At 41.5% G+C, this 21,717-nt stretch overlaps 2 protein-coding genes and 1 long non-coding RNA gene across 7 annotated transcripts in view; 2 read left to right on the top strand and 1 right to left on the bottom strand.

Moving 5' to 3' along the window:
• Positions 1–1,118: 1,118 nt before the first annotated feature.
• On the bottom strand, positions 1,119–5,685 carry angptl5 (angiopoietin-like 5). 2 transcript variants are annotated; one of them, XM_080866035.1, is made up of 8 exons: positions 5,313–5,685; positions 4,199–4,370; positions 3,935–4,038; positions 3,759–3,852; positions 2,755–2,858; positions 2,550–2,670; positions 1,708–1,884; positions 1,119–1,553 (listed from the first exon to the last, which is right to left on the bottom strand). In XM_080866035.1, exons 1-8 carry the CDS (start codon positions 5,367–5,369, stop codon positions 1,234–1,236), a joined length of 1,149 nt encoding a protein of 382 aa, XP_080722161.1. In that variant the 5' UTR covers positions 5,370–5,685; the 3' UTR covers positions 1,119–1,233. The 2 variants fall into 2 exon arrangements, with proteins under 2 accessions (XP_080722161.1, XP_080722160.1); XM_080866034.1 differs by having other exon boundaries at positions 1,699–1,884; positions 5,313–5,680.
• A 1,031-nt stretch (positions 5,686–6,716) lies between these two features.
• On the top strand, positions 6,717–11,986 carry LOC308386887. Of its 3 annotated transcripts, XR_013969869.1 has the most exons (3): positions 7,672–7,796; positions 8,334–10,655; positions 11,074–11,986. It is a non-coding gene; the product is annotated as an uncharacterized lncRNA (long non-coding RNA). The 3 variants fall into 3 exon arrangements; XR_013969867.1 differs by lacking the exon at positions 11,074–11,986 and having other exon boundaries at positions 6,717–7,796; positions 8,118–9,988; XR_013969868.1 differs by lacking the exon at positions 11,074–11,986 and having other exon boundaries at positions 6,717–7,796; positions 8,334–9,988.
• A 5,475-nt stretch (positions 11,987–17,461) lies between these two features.
• LOC308387362 (transcriptional coactivator YAP1-like) overlaps positions 17,462–21,717 on the top strand; it is a 10,135-nt gene continuing 5,879 nt past the window's right edge. Inside the window, exons 1-4 of one of the 2 annotated variants that reach the window (XM_080867345.1) lie at positions 17,462–18,052; positions 18,392–18,621; positions 20,399–20,598; positions 21,341–21,495. In XM_080867345.1, coding sequence (XP_080723471.1) covers positions 18,421–18,621; positions 20,399–20,598; positions 21,341–21,495 — 556 coding nt within the window. In that variant the 5' untranslated portion in view covers positions 17,462–18,052; positions 18,392–18,420. The remainder of the gene's footprint in view (positions 18,053–18,391; positions 18,622–20,398; positions 20,599–21,340; positions 21,496–21,717) is intronic. The other variant, XM_080867346.1, reaches the window with a different exon arrangement.

The raw sequence follows: 21,717 nt of genomic DNA on the forward strand, positions 1-21,717 counted from the left end.
AACCAACCTGAACCTGCAGCTCCTTCCTTCACCCAATCCCACCATTTTCTCACTCTTCTTTACTTCTACTTCTCCTTATTTTTTATGTAACAGGTAAAACTTAGACACACTCCAGACTCTCCCGAGTTTGTTTTTTATTCTGTGTTTTCTTTCTCTAATGTGTGAATAATAAGAAATCAGTATCACCGCTGGTTTGTTGGACACCTGCGAGATTAGAATACACCAGTTTCTGTGATTTTCTGGCGAAACTAAACAGTCTGAGGTCCTGCCAGCGTGCTCAAGAGGCTGCGGTTTTCATTACAGCTGCAAAGTGTCTAGTGCTCATCCGGAGAGACGATAATAACAGCGTCTGATTCTTGGAGCGCTCAAAAGTTCTGATGCGCATGAAACTTTCCTGATTGAATCATCATTTGGTAAAAGATTTACTGAAACAAGAAGTCTTTAACACCACGACCTTGAGACAGGTATGAGCTACTGTTGGTCGTTACTGTCTTACAGGATTACCAAACTTGATTGCTTTTAATCAATGACTATCATGTGATGCACCTGAAGGGGTGAAACCACGAGGTTTCTGCAGACTGTTTCAACACGGTGGTTATACTGAGATGAATCAGGGGGCTGATTCAGTTTCACACGTCAGTGTGAATGTGACCTCGGGGAAGAAGAAGCCCCAGTTTTCAGCTGTAGCCTCGGTAACCTTTTCTCTCTAATCCAGTGATTTGATTGTGGAGCAGGGAGGGTACTCTGGGTGTCTGAAGCAACAGAGGTCCTCTGGCTTGCTAACGTATTTATTTGGGGAGGTCGCATTTAGTTTCTGTTTGATCAGACCTTTGCAGGGTTTTTCCTAATCAGGCTTGGATTTCATGGTTGCGGATTATTTCTGCTGCAATAGTGACAGAAATAATCTGGTCAATACTAATAAACTGCATGTGATGTAGGTCTCAATCGGTACACCTTGCTGAGATTCACAGCACCACCTACTGGACTGGATCAGTTTAAGTTCTCCTCCCTTACCTTGGTGTGTATGTTAGCTGAACCAAGATCAGTTGAAACTGACAGGAATGCAGCAGAGTTTGCAATTAGTGTAAAAGAAGAAGAACACCATAAGTAATTGGCTGATTTTATTTTATTTTATGTTGGTCACAGTGAAAATAGTAATCCAGAAGAACTATATTCTGTTTTAATGAAGCTTTTAGTCATGCATTGAAATGATCCATTTCTTCCCATCATCTCTCAATTATTGGTTGCAATCCTCCTGATCTTCATGGTGACAGATTTGATGGTGTAGGGGACTCCGTTGTGTCTCCAGGTGTCCCACACGATGTGCGTCCTCTGCCCCTGGTTTCGCTCTGTGTCTTCGGGAGAGCCGTTGAGATTTGCCAGACCGCACTGATTGAACCACCACCCCGTGTGGTTGTGGTGAATGCTGCAGCTCTCCACCGTGCAATTGCCAATGGAGCAGAAAGGGTTGCAGCCATCATTGTCGACATCTGAGGCACTGAACGGTGCCGTGTCCTGGTTCTGTTCCTGGTTGTAGCCTCGAAACGCATCACCTGCACCAGAGCACGCAGAAATCCATGCAGACATGCAGGAGACACAAAATAACCAAGTGGACCGGTCGCCGGTGTTTTAATTTGCACTTTAGCAATTTTTAAAAAATAACATTTGTTTTGTGAAGTTTAACTTATTAAGCCATACCTGCACTACCTGCATATCTGCCCAGGTGTATGCTGAAGAACTGCGTTTCACTGTCAAGGCGGAAGTCATCATACGATGCATAAGAGGTGACATCGTCATGGGAGACTAGAGCAATGTGAAGCTGGAATCGAGTATCCTTCTGGTTTACTATGTGAAACACCTTCCTCAAGCCCAACCAGTGTTCTCCTAAACACAAGACGAGAGATTTAGTGGTGAAGTGAAAGGTATAGTTCTCAATATGTGTAGACTGATAAAAATGAGACGGTGTGACAACTATGAGGAAATGCTATGATACCTCACTAGGTGATGGCTAGCTAACCTTAGTATAAATACTGGGAACAGAATCAAAATGCTAGCCTGCCATCCATACACCGATAGTCCTATATATACAGCAGCAGCCTATTAAAACTTATCCTCTTCATGCTTTGCTAACGTTTCCTCTGTGCTAGTTGTTATGCTAGCACAACTTTATGTGCTGCTCAAGCAAAAACCATTGATAAAAAATGAAAGTTCCTCCTAGACTGCAGTTCCTCCAATGGCTGCTTTAGACTGGATCAACAAGAAAGTCGATTCCAAAAGTAAAATACTCTGTAACGCACACCTTTAGACTGTATTAAGCCTTAAAGTGATGGATAATTATGGTTGTTGTGGCAAATGAATTCACTCACAATGGAAACCTACGAATCACACAACCTCAGGTCCAGCAGATAGTGAACATTATGTTGGTCAGTGGTTCCCAAAACATTCTTTAGCTGATACTATAAAGTATATTTTGAGCATCTAGCTTACCACCATCTAATGTTATTTTTAACAGTTCAACCTCAAAGAGGATCTCTTTGATAATGTACAACCTGCAAGGTGTCCAAAGCCATTGACATAGCCATCCCAGGATCTTTTGAAGTCAGTTAAACCGTCACTCCTCCTCTGCATCACCGTCCATCCGCCTCCCATATAGTCCATCTCACAGAAAACCTGCAGGACAAGCTTTGCTTTGAGTGTCGGCCACAGAGTGAATAAATCACTGAAGGAGTGAATGAATGAATTATATACATGTACCTCAAATGAAGAGTCAGTGTTCTCTGGGTGGACTATGTAAATGCCACTGGGGATCTTGGGGACGACTGACACGAGGTTGTCCTTGATGTCGCTGCAGTCTCGTCCTAATCAATGCAACAAACACTCTGTTTGGTCACCAGGAGAGTAATTTAATCAAATTTATGGTGAAGCAACTTTTTTGATTTATAGCCACTAATGACTTGAAGGACTGTGCACTTCATGTAATAATTAGTCACTGAGCTTAATATAAATGGCATCAATTTATTCTCTGCCTTCGCCGCACAATCATTATATATTTGTCAGAGCTGTTTTTCTCTCTGTTTTTCTCCGTCAGAGCTGTTTAGTTACTCAAATGAGGCACAAACTATTGAGTTATGATAGACTGTACAAGTTAGTGGTGCAGTTCAGCATCTAGTGGAAAATATGTACCTCCAAATTTGCAGATTTTGAAGATTTCTGATGTACTAAAGGTTTAAATACCTTCTGGTGTGGCTTTGTGGGTCAGAAAAAAAAAACTTTTACGAACCTCAGATTTTGAAAAAATGCTGTTCTGTTGATTCTATTTAAACCTTTTTCTAAAACTGATATACTGGTGATTTCATTTTTAAATAATGGACAAAATTATGCACCAGGTTTAAAGATATCCTCAAAGGGAGGCCATAGTGTTTATATCCACATTATCTTTTATTTATATGCTGTTATAAACATAGATCACATTAAACTCAGCTCTTGGCTCTATATGATGTTTAAACAGGGGATGTCATTAATATGGTGATCTCTGGATTGAACCTACTGTTTAAACCTTATGTTTGTAAGGGGTAGCCTATTAGAAGAAAAACAGGAAGGGGAAGGAACTTCAGTAGCTTCTTAAATAATGATTCACAACTTAAATCACCAAAGGTACAGTACTTTTCATAATTCACCATGTCACTGGGTGTTACTAGTTAGCGTTTATGTCTTTCAAGCTCTATAATCACAATCGTATGTGTTTGTGTGTGTGTTACCATGAGATTGTACAGGTTTCATGGAGTACATCTCAGTGTTGCTTCTCTGAACTTCCAAGCTGAGCGTTTGCACTTTGGTCATCAACTCTGTGACCTGGAAATATGACATCACTGTAAATACATTCAGCCAGTCTGACGATCACAAACACTTAACAGATGTTTAACAGATGTTTAACCTGACTGCTTAGGATGTCCAGAGCTCTCTGTTGCGCCTCCATCACATCCCTCATCAGTTTTCTGTTGCTGCGTCCAAACGCAAGCAAAGACTGCTGCAGCTGACCTGAACACACACACACACACACACACACACACACACACACACACACACACACACACACACACACACACACACACACACACACACACACAAGTACACACACTGAACAACACATGAAGGTAATGGGGCTAACAACAGCACAACAAATCAGAAAAGGCTTTACCACAAATGGATTGTTTCTCATCTCGCAGGAGTTTGACAGTGATGTCACACGGGATGGTGCATGAGTCCTGACCTTTGACTTCACCAAGAGGTCTCTGATCTTTGACAGGAACATCAGCGAAATCTCGATTGTCTAATTCCGATTGGTTTATATTACCTCTGTTCTCTTTGTCCTGGAAATCAGGAGAAAAGGACAATGAGAGAGTTCAATCTATAAGTCAGCACTTATGTGTAACTAGCCTGGAAAGTATGACTCCTGTGGCTCATTAGAGACTGAATAATGTCAGCGTTGTGTTTGTTTTCTGCCTTTTATATATCACATGGTTTCTTATTTCAAATGTACTACAGAAAATGTAGTTTGTAGTCTACTTCCTGACTCAAGTCCCCTGAGTCAGGAAGTAGACACTCTGTTAGTGTTTTAACCTGATTAGCTGTTGTGTTTTAACTTCTCCACCACCACAAGGAAAAAAAGACTTTCATCGTGGGATCAGCAGTGCTGTAGGTCAAATATCGCACTTGGCTGAGAGTAACTCCAATAAACCGAAAAAAGATTTGTAACCGACAGTAAAATATGGCTTTTGAGGTATTTCACTTTATCGTTCCACTACAGCACATTTTGGATGGAAATTGTGCACAGTCCTTTGAAACCAAGTAGGTTTCACGTGACTGAACCTACTTGGAAAGATTGCTCAGCTCTAATAAGGAGTTAAACTCCACCTAAGAAAACGTTTTGGAAACGTGCTGCTTACACATTATTGCATCAGCAAAATAAATTAAAAAATCTACTTACAATATGTGGATATATATGCATAACAGATACTTTTACCTGTATATTTTGTTAAAAAATACTTATTTTCTTTCATTTAAAACACAAACTCATAACATGATCATTTTAAAGATGATATAACTAATTTAAAAAAACAAGAATTTGTGGCTAACCTCTAAATCTCTGTGATTATATGGGCATTTCTTGAAGCACTTTAACACCTTTAAATGAGCTCCCTCACAAGTCATAATTTATAGCTTCCTGCTGTAACTCCTGATGGAGGAGTGATATTGATCAATAAGACAGATGACAAGTTAAAAACATTCATAGCATGCAGTGCGGTACATACTGCATAGGAAAGAAGCGAAGGCAAAAGCAGCAGGAGGACAGCTGCTGTCCACATCATCTCAGTCTTTTCTGACTGTGATTATTTCCACCAGGAGCTGAAGGAGCTGAATTCGGTCCGCCAGCAGACACACCTTCATATGTTCTTATTTTTCCACAAATTCTTTCCTTTTCTAATCGTCTTCTCTGCTCATCTACGAAGTATTTCTGCATCTTCCTTTCATTTTTTAAACTACTTTTTTTTCTCTACACTTCCTGTCCAACTGCTCTTTCTCCACCTCCATCAGTCACTCCTACTTTCTCTTGTTACATTCCCATGACAGCATACCCTTTAAAAGAGGAGGTCACATTTGTTGATAAAACTCTGGCAAGTAGCTGAATCTGCTGATTCAGAGCCATTACCTTCCCCCTCAGTGTGTCTATTACTGAGCATTGTTGTTTTACAGGTTATATCCTGCCATCAGCATGAGAAACAGATGTGGAAAAGGGAAATGGGCAGCTTGTTTTAATGTAGGAACCTTCTCCCTCTGCTTGTGTCTCTGCGTGGGAGCTACAGCTGAAGGTAGGGAGGAGTGAAGGCAGGGTGCTTTGCTGCTCGTATTTCCCCCCAGTTACTCTGTTTGAAAACAGTCTCACCCTCCTTGACAGTCAGAACAATTACTTCAGTTAACTTGGCACTGAAGCAGTAAAGAAAGCGTTCCACTCAGACTCCAGCCTGTCATTTCCCTGGAAAACTGTCCTGCAACTGCCAAACTGAAGATTTGCTGCTGTTCTTAACCTGTGTGAGTTTACAGCCATGGTCAGTGACAGGAATGTGAAAAAGCCACATGCTGCAGCCTCTGGGCCCCCACATCTGTCCCACGTTACATGCTCTTGTAAAACAGTCTGTACAAGTAAATGAGAGCTGAGATAATGAGTATATTTAGACATGACTGCGTGATTAATCAAGCAATTAATCAAACATACAGTACATTAAAATCTGTTTGTGTTACCAGGGAGGATTGATACTCTCCTATTCCAGCACAGTAAATGTGACAGAGCTGGGAGAGAGTTAGCCTAACATAAAAGAGTAAGTACGGATCTGGCCTGGGTAAAGCCTGAATATTAGCCATCCATCCATTCTCTTCTGCACATCCTTATCAGGGTCGCAATTGGGCTGGAGCCCATTCCAGCTCCTGAATATTATAAGTTGGCCAATTCTATCATTTAAAAATTCTCTGGTAAGCTGTGGTAAGCCTTGGTGTTCACCTGGACAAGCTGGAGGAAGTGGGCGGGGAGAGGGAGGGGCTAGGCTTCTCTGCGTAGGCTGCCCCCATGACCAGGACCCAGATAAGCGGAACAAGATGGATGGATGGATGGATGGTAAGCTGGGGTGTTTAAGCATGCTCTGTTGGTACTAAAGAAAATATCACCACCAGCACCAACCTGAATGGTTGATACAAGGTCAGCTGGAACTAAGCTTTCAGGCTATTTTTTGCAAATTTTTTTTACTGCAAACACCTGAGAGTGGTGAAGGCTGCCTACTGTCAGAGAGTCCACTGGATACCCGCATCCATCCTCTTGGAGGCTATCCACCCCCAACACGTACTGCTCACACTTTCAACCTCAGACCGGAGGTACAGAAGTGTGAAATGGAGGATCTCCAGACTGAAGAACTCTTTCTTCCCTGCTGCCATTAGACTCAAACACTTGACAGGAGTTCATAACCTACTGCATTTCATACATGCTGATTTATAGTTATGAGATTTTTTATTGTCTTTAAATTATTATCTATTCCATCCATCCATTCGCTTCCGTTTGTCCTTTTCAGGGTTGCGGGGGGCGCTGGAGCTTATCCCAGCTGTCAGGGCGAGAGGCAGGGTACACCCTGGACAGGTCGCCACTCGCCAGTCTGTCACAGGGCTAACAGACAGGGACAACCATTCACACTCACATTCACATCTATGGGCAATTTGGATTAATCAATTAACCTATCCCCACCAACTGCATGTCTTTTGGATGGTGGGAGGAAGCAGAGTACCCGGAGGGAAACCGCACAAACACGGGGAGAACATGCAAACTCCAGAAAGACCCCGGCCTGAGTGCTAACCACCATGCTGCCCATTATTATCTATTTTACATGTGAATTTATTTCTGTTTGGCATCTATTGTGGACAGCAAAGGAAGAATTTTATATTACAGGAGAATATGTTTCTTTACTGTGCTTATGACAATAAAACATAGTTGGGATGTCACAGCAGAAATCAAGACTCATCAGAGCAGTCAATGTTTTCCATTCTTCTACTGTCCAATTCTGGTGAGCAAATTGTAACTGTAGAAAACCCCTGTGATTTGTGTATATAGACTGTTCCACGGACCCCCTCTAACCACTGCTAAGATGGTACATTCCTCCCATCCTTTGTTTGTGTTTGCGCTGGTTCACCGTGATAGCGCTAGTGGAGCTGGGCTGTTGTGCTGAACATGTGTCGTGCGTGTGCGTGAATGATAAGTAAGTGCCTTGTATTTGTTTGTTCTATGGTTGTAACTTATCATACACTTGCCTATGTACATTGTGTGATGCCTTTATAGAGTTTTCCAGCGGTTTGTGTAGCCACGAGACACTGTATATTCACGCTGATTTGACCAAAATGGCGCTACCCTTGTGAACTGAGCTGCCCAAAGTAAAGATGGAGTCTATCCCTGTGCAGCAGCACATTTGTGTCCACCAGGGGGTGGTGTTTAGTCATTTCTGTTCAACCCTTTCTGTATTATTTAGACCAGCTTGGTTGACTTTAATTGTTTGCTAATTGTAATTTCTGTTATTTTACAGAACCACACACACATATACATATACTCACACGAATTCACTTCTGGAGATGTTTGGATTAAAGGAACCCTAATTCTCATTGCTGTGGACCCTCTCTTTCATCATATAAGTCACCTGTGCCTTCTGACCGAGGATAGGAAAATCCTGCTGTAATTTGCCAGTTTATTAAGCACACACATGTCCAGTTCAGTAACCTCAGTTTCTGTTTTTTGCTGACAGGAGTGGCTCTGGTGTGGTCTTCTCCTGCTGTCGCCCATCTGCTTGAAGATTCAAAGTGTTGTACATTCAGAGATGTTCTTCTGCATACATTGGTTGTAATGGATGAGGTGCTGCAACTGAGACCCGCCGTTTGTCTTTTCTGGTCGGCGAGTGGAGAATCGCACAGGCTGGTCTGCAAAGAGAGCTTTAGGATGCTTCCTCCCACTGTCCACTGCATCGTCCATCCACAGGGTTTGCAGGGCTGGCTCAACCCATGGCTGCCACACCACTAAGATGTTTTCAGAAATATGCAAGAATGCAACAATCATGTTTTACAGTCCTGTGGTCTCAGCCTCAGATACTTATTAAATCACACAAAGCTCATGTAGAAACAAACAAATGAGCAAAATATGTTCTCCTTAATTTCTGTCAACCACACGTTTCCAGCTATCATGGTTGCTAGGCAACCTGGGCAGCGCGACAGAGGCTAGACCGTCCCATTTCACAAGCCTCGCACTTCCGGCCTTAGCGGTCTTTGAGTACGCGGCCCTTGAGGACCATTGAAGCTGCGTACTTTAAGGCTGCAGACCCTGAATTGGGATACAGCCATAAAAACCATGAAAAAATATTGCCGTAATATGAAGCGATAGACTTTTTCATATCGTCATCCATATGTGTCGTTATATCGAACAGCCCTATTTTGAACTCTCCTCGTCCTTTGAGTGCGCAGTCGCCTTTGTTATATAGCAAGGTATTTAAAATGAATAAATAAATATCCCGTTCATTTCAATGCGCATGATCTGAGCATGCGCGGAATGACACGGAGCTATTCTTTGATCCTTTGATCTTCTCAAACGGGAGACTGTGACGTGACGGTCGACCGCACGTCACAGTCTCCCGTGACGGTTGACGTCATCATCTCTGCCACATGAGTCTATAAATAGAGGTGCTTTAACACAGTTTACCTTGATGCGTCTTCAGTAACAGCCAGTTGTTTTTGCAAAGCAGCAGTCTTTGACAAAGGTAATACCTTTACATTTAAATAATTCAGGGAACATTCTTTTTCTTTTGACACTTGTCCCTGCAGCAGTTCCAAAGTGAGTCAATGGAGAGAATAGCTCGGCGTTTAGAGTTGCTCATAGAGCAAAATAGAATGATTAATGCCAGGATCGGCAACATTGAATGGGATTTGAGTGTACTAAAGGAACAGAATGCGATTGTTAGACGTGAGAAAGTACCACAGAGTGCTCTTGCCAACCTCGCAAATAACCTAGGTCTAGGTATAGGTCTAGGTCTTGCCATAACGGGCGGTATTTTCGGTGCAGTTTGCCTGTCCACCTTGACTGGTTAATTATGACATAATAACTATACTGTGCTCTCATTTATGTTCAGTTTTATTTTGCCCTCACCTCCCAACCAGTCATGACAGAAGACTGCCCCACACTGAGCCTGGTTCTGTCACAGGTTTCTTCCTGTTAAAAGGGAGTTTTCCCTGTCCACCGTTGCTCACAGGGAATCACTTGATTGTTGGGATTGAATTTTTGGATTGAATTTAATTGCTTTAAACTGAAAATCAAAAATTCAAGTGAGGGGTTGACCAGGGCTCGTGAGGTGGGTTGGGTTTTTTTATTTGTAATTTGATAATTAAAATAAAGAAAATTATATTTAAAAATATATATTAATTGCTCTGTGTGTTTACTTCAATGAAGACGTGTATTGTTTGTGATAGAAAAATATAACTTGTCCAAAATATTTGAGAGTTTTTAAATTAGCACTGCATGAGTTTAACTGTGGCACAGACAGCTGTCAATCCTGGTGAGTGAGAGTTCAACCTCCAAACTGAACCCAGTGTGTTACTCGCAGAATCACAGATTTACTCACATTTACTGATTGTTCTGTAGGGTCTTTACAATTTTCAGCCCCTTCAGGTGACTGTTGCAATATGCAAGCAGGAGATGGTGGATGCTATATTACTACTAGTACAATACTTTTAACTCTGTAGCAGACAACAGTTTGATAAAATGCTATGAAAAAAAAGAAACCAAAAGATTAGATTCTATAAGTTTCAAAAAGATTTAATTTATATATTTTATGTGCAAATTCCCTGCTGACTCGGCCTCAGGATGTCTAGAGGCAAGAACCAAGCGCACCCAAATGAGCGCACCAGTGATCATGTGCGCATCACGCAGAGGGAGAGTGAGGGACGAAAAGCAGCAGCAGAGCATGGCAGTTGTATGGAAGAAATAAATTCAATGTCTAAAAATACTTGAATTCTGATGATACTATATTTCTTCCATACAGTTGCATCGCAGTTTGTGTGATTCCGTGTGCGTTAATGAGACTGTAAGTGTTATTACCTTTGACAGGTTAACTGGTATGATAATAGTTATAGTTGTTTGTGTATGTTTAAGCTAAAGTTATGCCTCAGTACACTGCTACCACGTTAGTAGGTTTATTTAATTATTTAATTAACTAGCACTAAGTTAATACCAGTGGCCAGAATCTCCCCCAATGATTATATCCCGCGGTTAAAGGATTTTTCTGTTGTTTATTGTTTAGTTTAGCTGTTGTTAGCTTGCCACATGCTTGCCTTAGTACTAGCAACTGGGAAGATATGTGCTATTTAGCCAACTTCTGGTCTTACGGCGACCCCTTGTGGACATTGTAAAATATTGCTGTGTCTGAGTAAATGATGTGTTCTGATTGTTGCTTAGTTATCTTTGACCCTGCTAATTATAGTATTACCTGTTTCTGTTTCCAGACAACCATGCTTATAGTCACCGATACTGCACCTGCCACAATTATAAGTGCATATCTTCTGTGAAGCTTCATTAAAGACGGTGAACTAAACTCCTGGACTGCTGCAGTCTTTCTGACCGAAGACTTAGGCCAGACTTGTATACCCAGCACTTCCAGTATATATATATTCTACATTTTATATAATAAAGTAAATGTACGAATGACCGGCAATAATTCAGTCACTGAAATTACGATTGTTACCGCACATGCTTCAAATTATATCGCAATAATTTAGGCCATATCGCCCAGCCCTATTTATAAGTTACACTTGCAGCTTATCACACATTTGATTTCCATGTGTGACAACTGCAAGTGTCCAGAGTGAGGACAGACTGAGGGACCCACTGCTGCACATCATCTGTGAGGCTTTGCACCCCTGATGATCCACCAGGACAAACTCAGCAGTGTGTGAGGAAGAGGAGGAAGAGCCAGCAGCAGCTGACAGATGGAGAGAATAGACAGACTGTTCCCTGTTTGTGAAGGACTGCTAGAAAAGTTTAAAATAACTAATTGTCTGTCCTGAATCAGTCTTATTAGGTAATGTTCAAATCATTTTATCATTCCAATGTTTTCAGTGTGGGAGAAAGTACTCAGGGCCTTCAAGTTACACACTATGAAAGGCAGCAACAAGTGTAATATTCAGAAACCTAAAGTATGTATCAGCAGGAGAATGGACCTAAAAATAAATGTTTGTTTCAGTTCTATGAAGCTTTGAGTATTTTGGATTAGTTGCACTGCTGTGTTTGTTGCATCATATTGCTGTAATTGTTTATATGCTTTATATATTCAGAGGTAAGTTGATCTATAGTGTTACATAAGGATGTTATGTGTTTGTATACTTTCTTCCCAGTTTGACCCATTTAGCAGAAGTCAGCCTGTTTAAGGCTCTGATATCTATTCTGTATGACTTAATGCAGTTATGACATGGTCTGATTTTCTCACCCAATAAAGGATTATTTAATATATCAGTCTACTCTTCATTCTATCAGACACAGTTATCACAGCTTGTACATTTTCTTTTTATACATATATGTAAGCATTGAGCTAAATTTAGTAATGCCAACATATTAAACGAACAATATTTGTCTCTTATATATAATACATCTATATATACACTGTCAAAGATACTTGTCTTTGAGTTAGGGCTGGGCGATATGACCCAAAATTCATATCTCGATATTTTTTAGCTGGATGGCGATATAAGATATATATCTCAATATTTTTTTTTTTTAAAGCCATAAGTTAAGAACAAAAAGAGAGTTCTTAGTCACACTGTGTCCCAGATGTCACACGGGCACTTTTATTTACATACAGCGTAGATGTACATGAAAAAATTACTCAAAAATAAATTATCAGCATTTATTAAATAATCATGGTCCATAAATAAAAGAAAACTATGTTCTTTTTGTGCATAACAAAAAGCTCACAATTGTGCAGTCAAAATGTAAACTAACAGACGCTGAGCATAATAACAAAGAGACAGATTTGTAGCATCCCCGGTTGAAAAGATGGTCTCTCAAACTGATGGTTCACAATCCTTTTATTAAACAGCCGTGTATGTGAACACACCGTAAGAGCTACAACATACAGAATAAAAGACTATTAGTAAATCAAACAGTGTGTTACCTTTAACCTTTTGACTTATTCATTAATCACAAATTAATTCTCCTTACCTTACATAACAAATAACACTAAAACTTGTAAATTATTGCATATAACAGGGAAATCGTTGCATCGCTGCCTAAACATGACGAGGTACGTTAGCGCCCTCTAGTGGGTGAAAACTTAGCCTTTATGCTTAGTAGCGGTCAGCAGCTATATGCTCCGTAAAACAACAAAATACATATCTACAGGACAAACTTTGTTACAAACCTTGTTCCCTCATCAACCAGGTGCTAAGAAACTGCTTTCGACTCAGTGTTGCACCTTAATAGCCGTTCTTTTTCCCATTCCCGTCCATTAACCATAGAGCACACCTTCTCTCTGTGCATTAAAACTCGCGCTTCTGCCATATGGTTTACGCCACTTGATTTACGGCACCTTGTCGCTCTGTGACTTTCAAAATAAAAGCATTCACAATATAATAGCCACTCATAAGTTTACAAAACACTTTACCAAATATTAATGAGGTCATTTACAAGATTTCACAGCTGCACCACGTCTCTGAACAGGTGCCATTTGTGGTCCTTATACACACACAGTATGGTAATATTACGTTGAAGCACAGTACGTATCACTCCGCGAGGCTCCTCCTCGGTAGCCGTAATCATCCGACAATCCATCAAGCGGTGCAGCTCCGTAGCTTAGCAAAGTCATTAAAACATTTTTTGACAGATTGCTGAGAGCTGTGTACCACATAAAATCGGTTCGCGGTCAGTAAGCACAACCAGAATCCATACATAGGGCGCACTGTCGAGTTTTGAGAAAATGAAAGGATTTTAGGCCGTGCAGCCCGGTTAGCGCGGTTAGCTCGCTAACACGTTGACGCCGTCCAGCCCCACGCACGGGGCGATCCGCGGTAACTCGCTAACGGAGATTTTCCGCTTTCATCTTGTCATTGCCTGCAGATGAAGCTATGGCGGAGGGGCAGTTGTGTTCAGTGAAGGAGAGGCGAGGCCGAGTAACGCAGCGTAGAGACAAAAGTGGACGAAAGAGAGGCAAACCTGCGGCTCCACAAGTATAATTATAACGTAACATAGACTATATCGATATAAACGATATTGTCACATCTTATATCTCGCATGAAAATATATCGATATTTTTTTAAAAAAAAAAACTCGATATATCGCCCAGCCCTAATTCCAGCCATGTGTTGCAGCCCTAAACCTAACCTTATCCCTAACTATAACCTTATTCCTAACCTTTACTAGCAGTTAAATGACGTAAAATAGTGTTTTCCAAAGCGATTTTTAGAAAATGAAAGAACATGCGTAGATTGAGTCCAAATGGTTCTCACGTGCTCTCCTTTTTCCGATGCCTAATTTAGGAACTTGTTGGGTACCCGAAAGCATAAAATGTTGACAATTTGTCACCTAGCGAAAATTATTACGCTTTGGGAGTGAGAACGTGTCTGACCACTACCGGCACACTTTTGCATCGGAGGTTTTCGGAATGCTTTTATTTTGGTATTTCCGCTGATCCGTGCAATAAATTTGCATGTTAGCCTAAACATTTAGATTTAACATTTAACATTTAGCATTTAGCATTTAGATTTAACATTTAGATTTAGATTTAAATATAATATTTAGATTTAACATTTAACATTTAGATTTAAATATATTTAGATTTAACATTTAGATTGAATATTTAACATTTAGATTTAACATTTAAAATTCTGTTTTAAATATGAAAAGTTACAAATATTTTACTAAATGTTGTAAAAAAATGACTTGTTTTGAGCTAAATGTGGAAAAGTGTTGCCGTTAATTTTAGCATGTTTCACTTTACAAACGGCGCCCCATATCATAACAGCCAAAATGTAAACATGCACTCTGTGGCTTTACTGGTTTGTGTGGCCAGACTGACTGATTATCTGGCTTGTTGCCTTTGAAAGGCCAACCAGCTGTAGCATGATATTTATCCGACATGAGATGTATGAGAATAATAATTGTGTTTAACAAGCTCCAGAGGGAAATAGCTACCCTGGCTGTGTCTGTAACAAAATCCACCTAAAACCAACTGTTTTACCTCCTTTGTTCCAGCGCACGACTTCCCATAAAACGCAGCTGTTTAACATTCTGGAGGTGAACCAGCGACAAAATGTGTTTCCCAGAATATTCCCTAAATAATCAAAAATAAACCAACAGCTGTCACCACATAGGTTTTATATTGCTTTCGTTTCACACTTTTTTTTTTATTCTGGTTTCAATCTTAACCATTTTTAACGTTTTTGAATACTCTCCAAAGCCAAGTCCTGTCTTTCCAAACCAGTTTGTGTCTCTGAGAGCAATTCTTTACCCGCTTTGTTTGTGGCGTGAATAGGCACCTGATAAGTTGCCTGTGCGTGACCGCTGTAGTCATGCCCGCTGATTTGGCAGAGAAACGCTGCGGATTAAAAACCGCATGTGGAGATGATTTGATCTGAGACAGCAATCAAAAGACTGGAGAAACGATCCTCGAATCTTCGCTCCTCCTTTTGTACATTCCGTCTAGTAATGAGACGTGAAACCCAACGCGCTGCACGTTTCAGGTGTCAAGGTGAGACACTGCCATCTAATGCGTAGTGCTGTGTATTACATTGCATTTATGGTAAGGTCCACTGATCTGAATGTTTTAAGCATCCTGCTTTGAAACCTCAGACACATAAAACAATCGAAAACATCTTAATGTATGAATTAAAAAAATAATCAGACACTGGACTGAAAACAATCCTGTAACTTTATTCTTGCTTAGAACAGTTCATGAATTTGATTTTATGAAAATTCAATATGAGTGACAGTGATGTCCTAAGCCTGACATTTAAAACATTTAAAAACAGTCTGTGCAGTGCTGTGAAAAAGTAAGAACACAATCTTTAGCAGCAATACCTTGAGGCTTTCGGTGTGACAGTCTCTCACATTGCTTGGAGGGAATTTTCATCCATTATTTGCTTCTGTTCATTGAGGTTTGCAGATATTTGTATATGCACAGCTGTCTTAAAGTCCTACCACAGCATTTTAATGAAAATGAGGTCTGGACTTTGCAGCAGCACTTTGATTATTTTCTTTTTCAGCCATTTGCTGCTGTACTTGGGATTATTGTCCTGTTTTCTGACCTAATTTAGCTGTCAAAAAGATGGCTTCACGTGATCTATAGAGCTCATGATTGACTCAATGAGGTGTCCAGGTGCTGCGGCATCACCCTTCCACCACCGCGCTTGACCTTTAATATGAAGTGTTTGTGCTAATGTGCAAATATCTCTATTTTAGGCTAATTTGTACAAAGGACGTCTTATTGTTTGTTCAGATCCAGCTTTGTAAAACCTAAGCTGTGCTACCATACTCTTTTAAACAGAAGACGATTTTTCCTTGCAAACCCTCGAAAAAGTCATGCTTGTTCAGCCTTTTTCAGTCATACCTTCATGAACTTTAACATTTAACCTACTAACTGAGGTCTGTAGAGTGTGAGATGTAGCTCTAGGGGTTTTTTACCCTTCCTCTGAGCCTTTCACTGTCTGACCTTGGAGTGAATTTGCTGGGGCGTCCACTCCTGGGAAGATAGCAGCGTAGTGTTAAAACATACCTGAATGGTCCAGACCAGCAAACTGTCAAAAACATCTGCTTTTTTTAGAGTTGCCCGCACTTACTGGTTATCAGTGAATCAAGTGCATTTAATTCGCCTGGCTAATACTTACACTTCTTACACTTTTATTTCACATGGAAGCAGTGCAGGTCACTCAGTTTAGCCAGCAAAGTGGGACTCGCAGATATTTGAGCCTGTGAGTGTCTGTGAGAGGGCAGAGTGTCTGAAAAGTGTCTGCTGACCTTTTCTTCACCTTCAGCTTATGCAACTTGCCCATGTATACAGACAGGAGGCCGTCACAGCACTTTAGTGCTCACAGTGGTAAACGTATGTGTTACACCATGCTGCTATCTTTGTACTTCACTGGTAAAATAATGGGCCTCAAATTGTATACACTTCTCTAAAGTAATGACTAAACGGGGGGGGGGGGGGGGGGGGGGGGGGACACACAATATATATAAGCCAAACTATATATTTTGATAATATATAACTTTACACAGCCTAATAACTCCATCAGTGTTTTAATCAGACTGGATTGAAGGTAAACAAACTGGTTTCTAAAAGGTGATCGATGCAGAAAAAACCGAAAACATCTCCAGTGCTTGACTGTAAAACATTATGAAGTAAATAAAAATGTGCTTACAGAAACAATCAGAATGGAAAAATACTTTATTTGTTTTAACTTTTTTTTTTTTTTAAAAGCTCAATCAGGTAATTGGCCTACATTTTTCATGAGGCATGAGTTCAAACTAACTTTTTCACTATTTTAAAATTAAAAAGTCAAGCATTTATTCAGATCAATAAGTCGTCAAGTCAAAGTTTATTAGCTAATATAAGACTCGGGCGCCCCCCGTGTGAGCTGCTGCCTTTGGTGGGTTATACTGAACTGAATTAGTGGACGCACTGCAGTCCAGAAAGACATTTTTCTTGAATTCAATCTGTTGGCCAGCTGAGCTCTGAGCTCACTGTAGCGCGTGTTTTCCACTAGAGGCAGGCGCTGTGTCCTGCGTGCCTGCACGGGACAAACAGGCTCCGGCTGGCTTGGCCTCATCAGGGGCGGATGTTTTCTCAGTACAACTTCCCAATTTCCCCACCCAACCCCCAAACCAGACGAGACCCAGGCCCGGACTCAAGAAGTGATCCCCCACCCACCTATCCCCTGAAAGTATATTATTGCGCTTGTCTCTTTCCCACCTCCCTCCTTATCCGCATTTGGCGCTGTGCTACTTTCATCAGCTGCACTGGAAAACCGCACAAACTGGAATCAAAAATCTAGGCAGAAAGTAGAATGACGCTCATTTCCGTCCATTGTAAGGGCTGAAAGTGACTCACATGATCCAAGTGGAGGTGTTAAAAAAACTCAAAGTCGTTTTTTGTTCCTTCTTATTGATAGTTCACACGTCTGTCCTAGGAGTGAAGTATTTCCCCTGCAACTGCGGCAGCTTTAAAGCCTGCAACCCCGCCCCTTCGCACTATCACGGGAATCTAGACTGAAAGCTGGATGTGAAAAAAAAAAAAGTTTGGAGGTCTCGCAGAAACCACTCTTCTCCTACCAGCTTCCATTTATGCGTTTATTCTTTTACTTTGGGAGGTTTTCGGCTGAGACTTTGCGTCAAACCTGGGTGTCTTCCTGACTGTTTTCCCGGCTGAGATTTCTCCGACTTATTTTTTTCCTCTGCAGGAATACAGAGAGAGGGGGGAAACGGTCTGGCTGCTTAAAGGTATGTGGGAGGCATGTTGTCCACCGCTAAGACTGAGTTTGCTCTGAGATCCGTGCTTTAAAATGCGATCTTTCGACTTCTTTACAGAATGATTGGCAATCTGTTCACATCTGATTTACTTCCGAGACATTAGAGATTGGAAAAGAGCCACAACGACGCAAAAGTTCAAATGGGGTGGTGTTGGTGGTGATTGGGGAGGGGGGGTTTGGTGGGCAAAAAGTGTAAACAAATCCGATCATAACTCCAGCACTTTGACGGATCTAGTCTCAGCGGGCCCGGTGGGGGTGGGGGGGGGGGTTTCTCTCCTTGTTTGTTTACGTTATTTCACTTTTTCGACAGATTTGTTTCGACAGTAAACTTTTGGCGACATGGACGCGCACCGTGGCGCGCCTCCGGCCGGGCAGCAGATCGTGCACGTCCGCGGGGACTCGCAGACGGAGCTGGAGGCCCTCTTCACGGCGGTGATGAACCCCAACGCGGCCAAACAGCCTTCATCTCTCCCCATGAGGATGAGAAAGCTGCCGGACTCCTTCTTCAGACAGCCGGATCCCCGGGGCCACTCCAGACAAGTACTAAAAACAGCCGCTGTTCTCTCACCATGCAGGCTTACAGAGCCGACTCTGCATTACACTCTTACACTCATGGCAAATCACAGCTGTGCAGTGACCACAGTGATGCAGAGCAATCCAAAAAACCTGCAGTCCGACAGAGTGGGGACACGACATGTTCTGTATGAGCAGGCAGGAGGAGGGGTGAATACTTTAGAAACACATGGAGCTGATGCATTACATTCTGATCCTTTAGGTTTTTCCTTGTTTACACATGCAAAACAAATATTAGAAATATAAAAAAGTAAGTAAAATGGAGCGGTTTTGTGGGTAAATAACAGCTTAACATGTACGTTTTATAAGACCTGGGGAATCTTGTTGCTTTCCTCCCTGCTTCCACATGGGTGGTAAATGGTTGCAGCTTAGGGTTTAAAGGGAAGTTGTTTACTTTAAGAGAATTTATTGTGCAAAAACACCAAACACTTCCTGCTGCTTCCATCTTCCTGATGCTTTCATCTGTTTATCTAAGTGTCAAAACGAGACGTCTTAGAAATGTCAGCCAGCTATCGCAGACTGCCGCTTCTTAATACAAGTGTAAAATATTGCTCTTTAAAAAAGAAGGGTTCAAAACAGTGTCTGTCCTGACTGACTGTCTTACTGAGGTTATTGGATTGTTTTCCCATTTTTCTCATTGCCGAATGCCTGCCGAGTTCAGTATTTTGTGTTGAGACTCTAAGAAAATGATATGAGTTGACTGATGATTGTATGATTCCTACTCTTACACAGAGTTTTAACCTGTTGTGTTAGCTGTCTTATATTTGTAGTCCTTCTGGCCACAGTAAACAGTTCAGCTGTGCTGCAAAATGATGCACGGCTCCCTATGTCTGACCTGCTCGACGTTTTCAGGTTTATGCAAAAGTGGCTGCTTTTTTTTTTTTTTTTTTTTTAGATTGTAAGTTACACTGCAAAATTATCAAAGGTAGGAATTTACCAACTTTGAATCTATAACTGTAAGTTGACGAGGATTTCACTTTATGCATAAAACCTTAAATGACTGTATCTGTTAAAGATTCGCCTTGTTTTTGTATATTTAAAGTGTTTCAGATATGTCCTTAACTCTACCATGTTAGTTTGCTGGAGGTGGCAGAAGTGAAGATGCTAAGATTTTCTTTGGGAGTGACCAGGATGGAGAAGATTAGAAATGAGTGGAGAAATAGAGACAAAGTTAGAGATGCAAGGCTGAGATGTTGATGGAGATGCCAGGCAGGAGGAAAAGAGGAAGTTTGTAGATGCATTGAAGGAGGAGTTCCAGAGGGCTGGTGTGACAGAGGAACAGGGTGAGATGGAGCAGCTGTAAGAAGATTGTTATATGTTATAAAGGTATTGGTGAGATTCACAGAAGCCACAGGGAGAAACATTTGGATTTTCTTGTGACTACAAAGCACCTGTCATCTTTATCATTTAAAATTGCATAACACTCTGATTTATTTCACAATCATCAGTCATACCTCCTTAAACGGTTTCTTATATTTGTAGATGTGACTCAAACATGAGAATTCTTGCAGTGTGTCAGACTTGATCAGCAGTAACATCGGGACAACTGTGTGGAAAGCAACACTAGTACTGTGCACAGCACTGCGTAGCACTTGAGTTTGAACATGACCGGTTTAAATCTTCTTCCTCTTAGTGCTCACTCTGGTTTCCTTCCAGATCTTGTTGTCCATCCGGTCGGTTTATGTTTCTGATTGCCGTTTGTGGTTTCGTGACAGAGTTGTTAACCCTGCTTGTTTCTCGTCAGGCCAGTTCAGATGGAGGTGTGTGCGGCTCCCAGGCTCCTCATCACGTCCGCGCCCATTCCTCCCCTGCTTCCCTTCCTGTCAACTCCCTCTCCACTCAAGCAGCAGATGTAGCAGCAACACCAATCATACCCGATGACATGCCACTCCCCCGAGGTTGGGAAATGGCCAAAACACCGACTGGCCAGCGTTACTTCCTCAAGTAAGGTTAACCTCCAGTTTATCTGTGTTGCATCTCTTCTGCTCTGCAGGTTATTAGAAAGGTTGTGTAGGAGGAGCCCCGTTCATCTTGTTCCAATCCTCTCTGTTGTGCACTGGCACTCATCCTGTGTTGCAACAAGTGGTTTTCACAATTTTCCAAATCTCAAGGTGGCATCTTATAAGAATTTGATCACACTGATTGTTCAAGTGATTAATTTACAGTCACATTTGCTGCACTTTTGCTTGACAGCTTCCTGTAAAAATATGATAAAAATCATCAATAGTAGTTCAGGTTACGTGGATCATCAAACCGACCCATTTCAAAGCTAATTATATTTGCACCAAGAAACGTTTCTTTAGATTTTTCACTAGATTTTTTTCCTGCAACAGAAAGCAGTGCAAACAATGTGATTAAAAAGTGATGGGAAACAGTGAGGAGAGGCATGCAGGAGTGCTGCTGTAACCAAGGCCTGAAACAAATTAGCTGCATGCAGCCAGAAAATGTTCTGACTAGTTTTGCAACCAGTGCGGTTGTAACTTCACAGGAGCACATGGCCTGGCAGCTGACACTCCTGACAAAGGTCATTGTAGTTTACAGCAGCACAAATGTTGTCATTTGTCTGTGTGAATGTGATTGTGTGAGCGTCTGGTCGTACAGGTAAAGCAGGTCCGAGGCTCCTTATCCAGCAGGTTACAGTAGTTTAACAGTCACAGATACGTTTAGACTTGTTGTGTTTTTTCAGTCACCTGGATAAGACAACCACTTGGCATGACCCTCGCCTGGCACAGCTTCAGTCAGCTGCGGCTCAGCATCCCATCTCTGGCCCTCCGGTCCATGCCCACTCCCTCAGCAACCCAGCACCTACAACGCAACCACAAAACATCAACCCAGAGAAAGGTATCACTCTGCTAGCTCCTACAAACCCTCAGCTCGCCGTCCAGTTTCTTTGAAAAGCACAGACCTGCTTCTGATAATAACTCCACCTCCGGTGGATCAGGTCTTTGCTGGGTGGGATTTCTTTATCATTTTGGTGGCTCTGGTGATTTTGGTGGGAGCAAAATCACAGAGACGGGACTCTTGGATTTCATCTGAGAGAAATCAGGAGTTTTCCTTACTTAG

Source organism: Rhamphochromis sp. 'chilingali' (genome assembly GCF_963969265.1).
Source record: "Rhamphochromis sp. 'chilingali' genome assembly, chromosome: 19".
NCBI classification, from domain to species: domain Eukaryota; kingdom Metazoa; phylum Chordata; class Actinopteri; order Cichliformes; family Cichlidae; genus Rhamphochromis; species Rhamphochromis sp. 'chilingali'.

Coding starts and splice junctions, on each gene's coding strand:
- angptl5 (XM_080866034.1), bottom strand. CDS start 5,369: ATGATGTGGACAGCAGCTGTCCTCCTGCTGCTTTTGCCTTCGCTTCTT. Junction 2,859..3,758: donor GAAACCTGTACAATCTCATG/GTAACACACACA, acceptor TGCATTGATTAG/GACGAGACTGCAGCGACATC. Junction 1,885..2,549: donor TGGCTTTGGACACCTTGCAG/GTTGTACATTAT, acceptor TCTTGTGTTTAG/GAGAACACTGGTTGGGCTTG.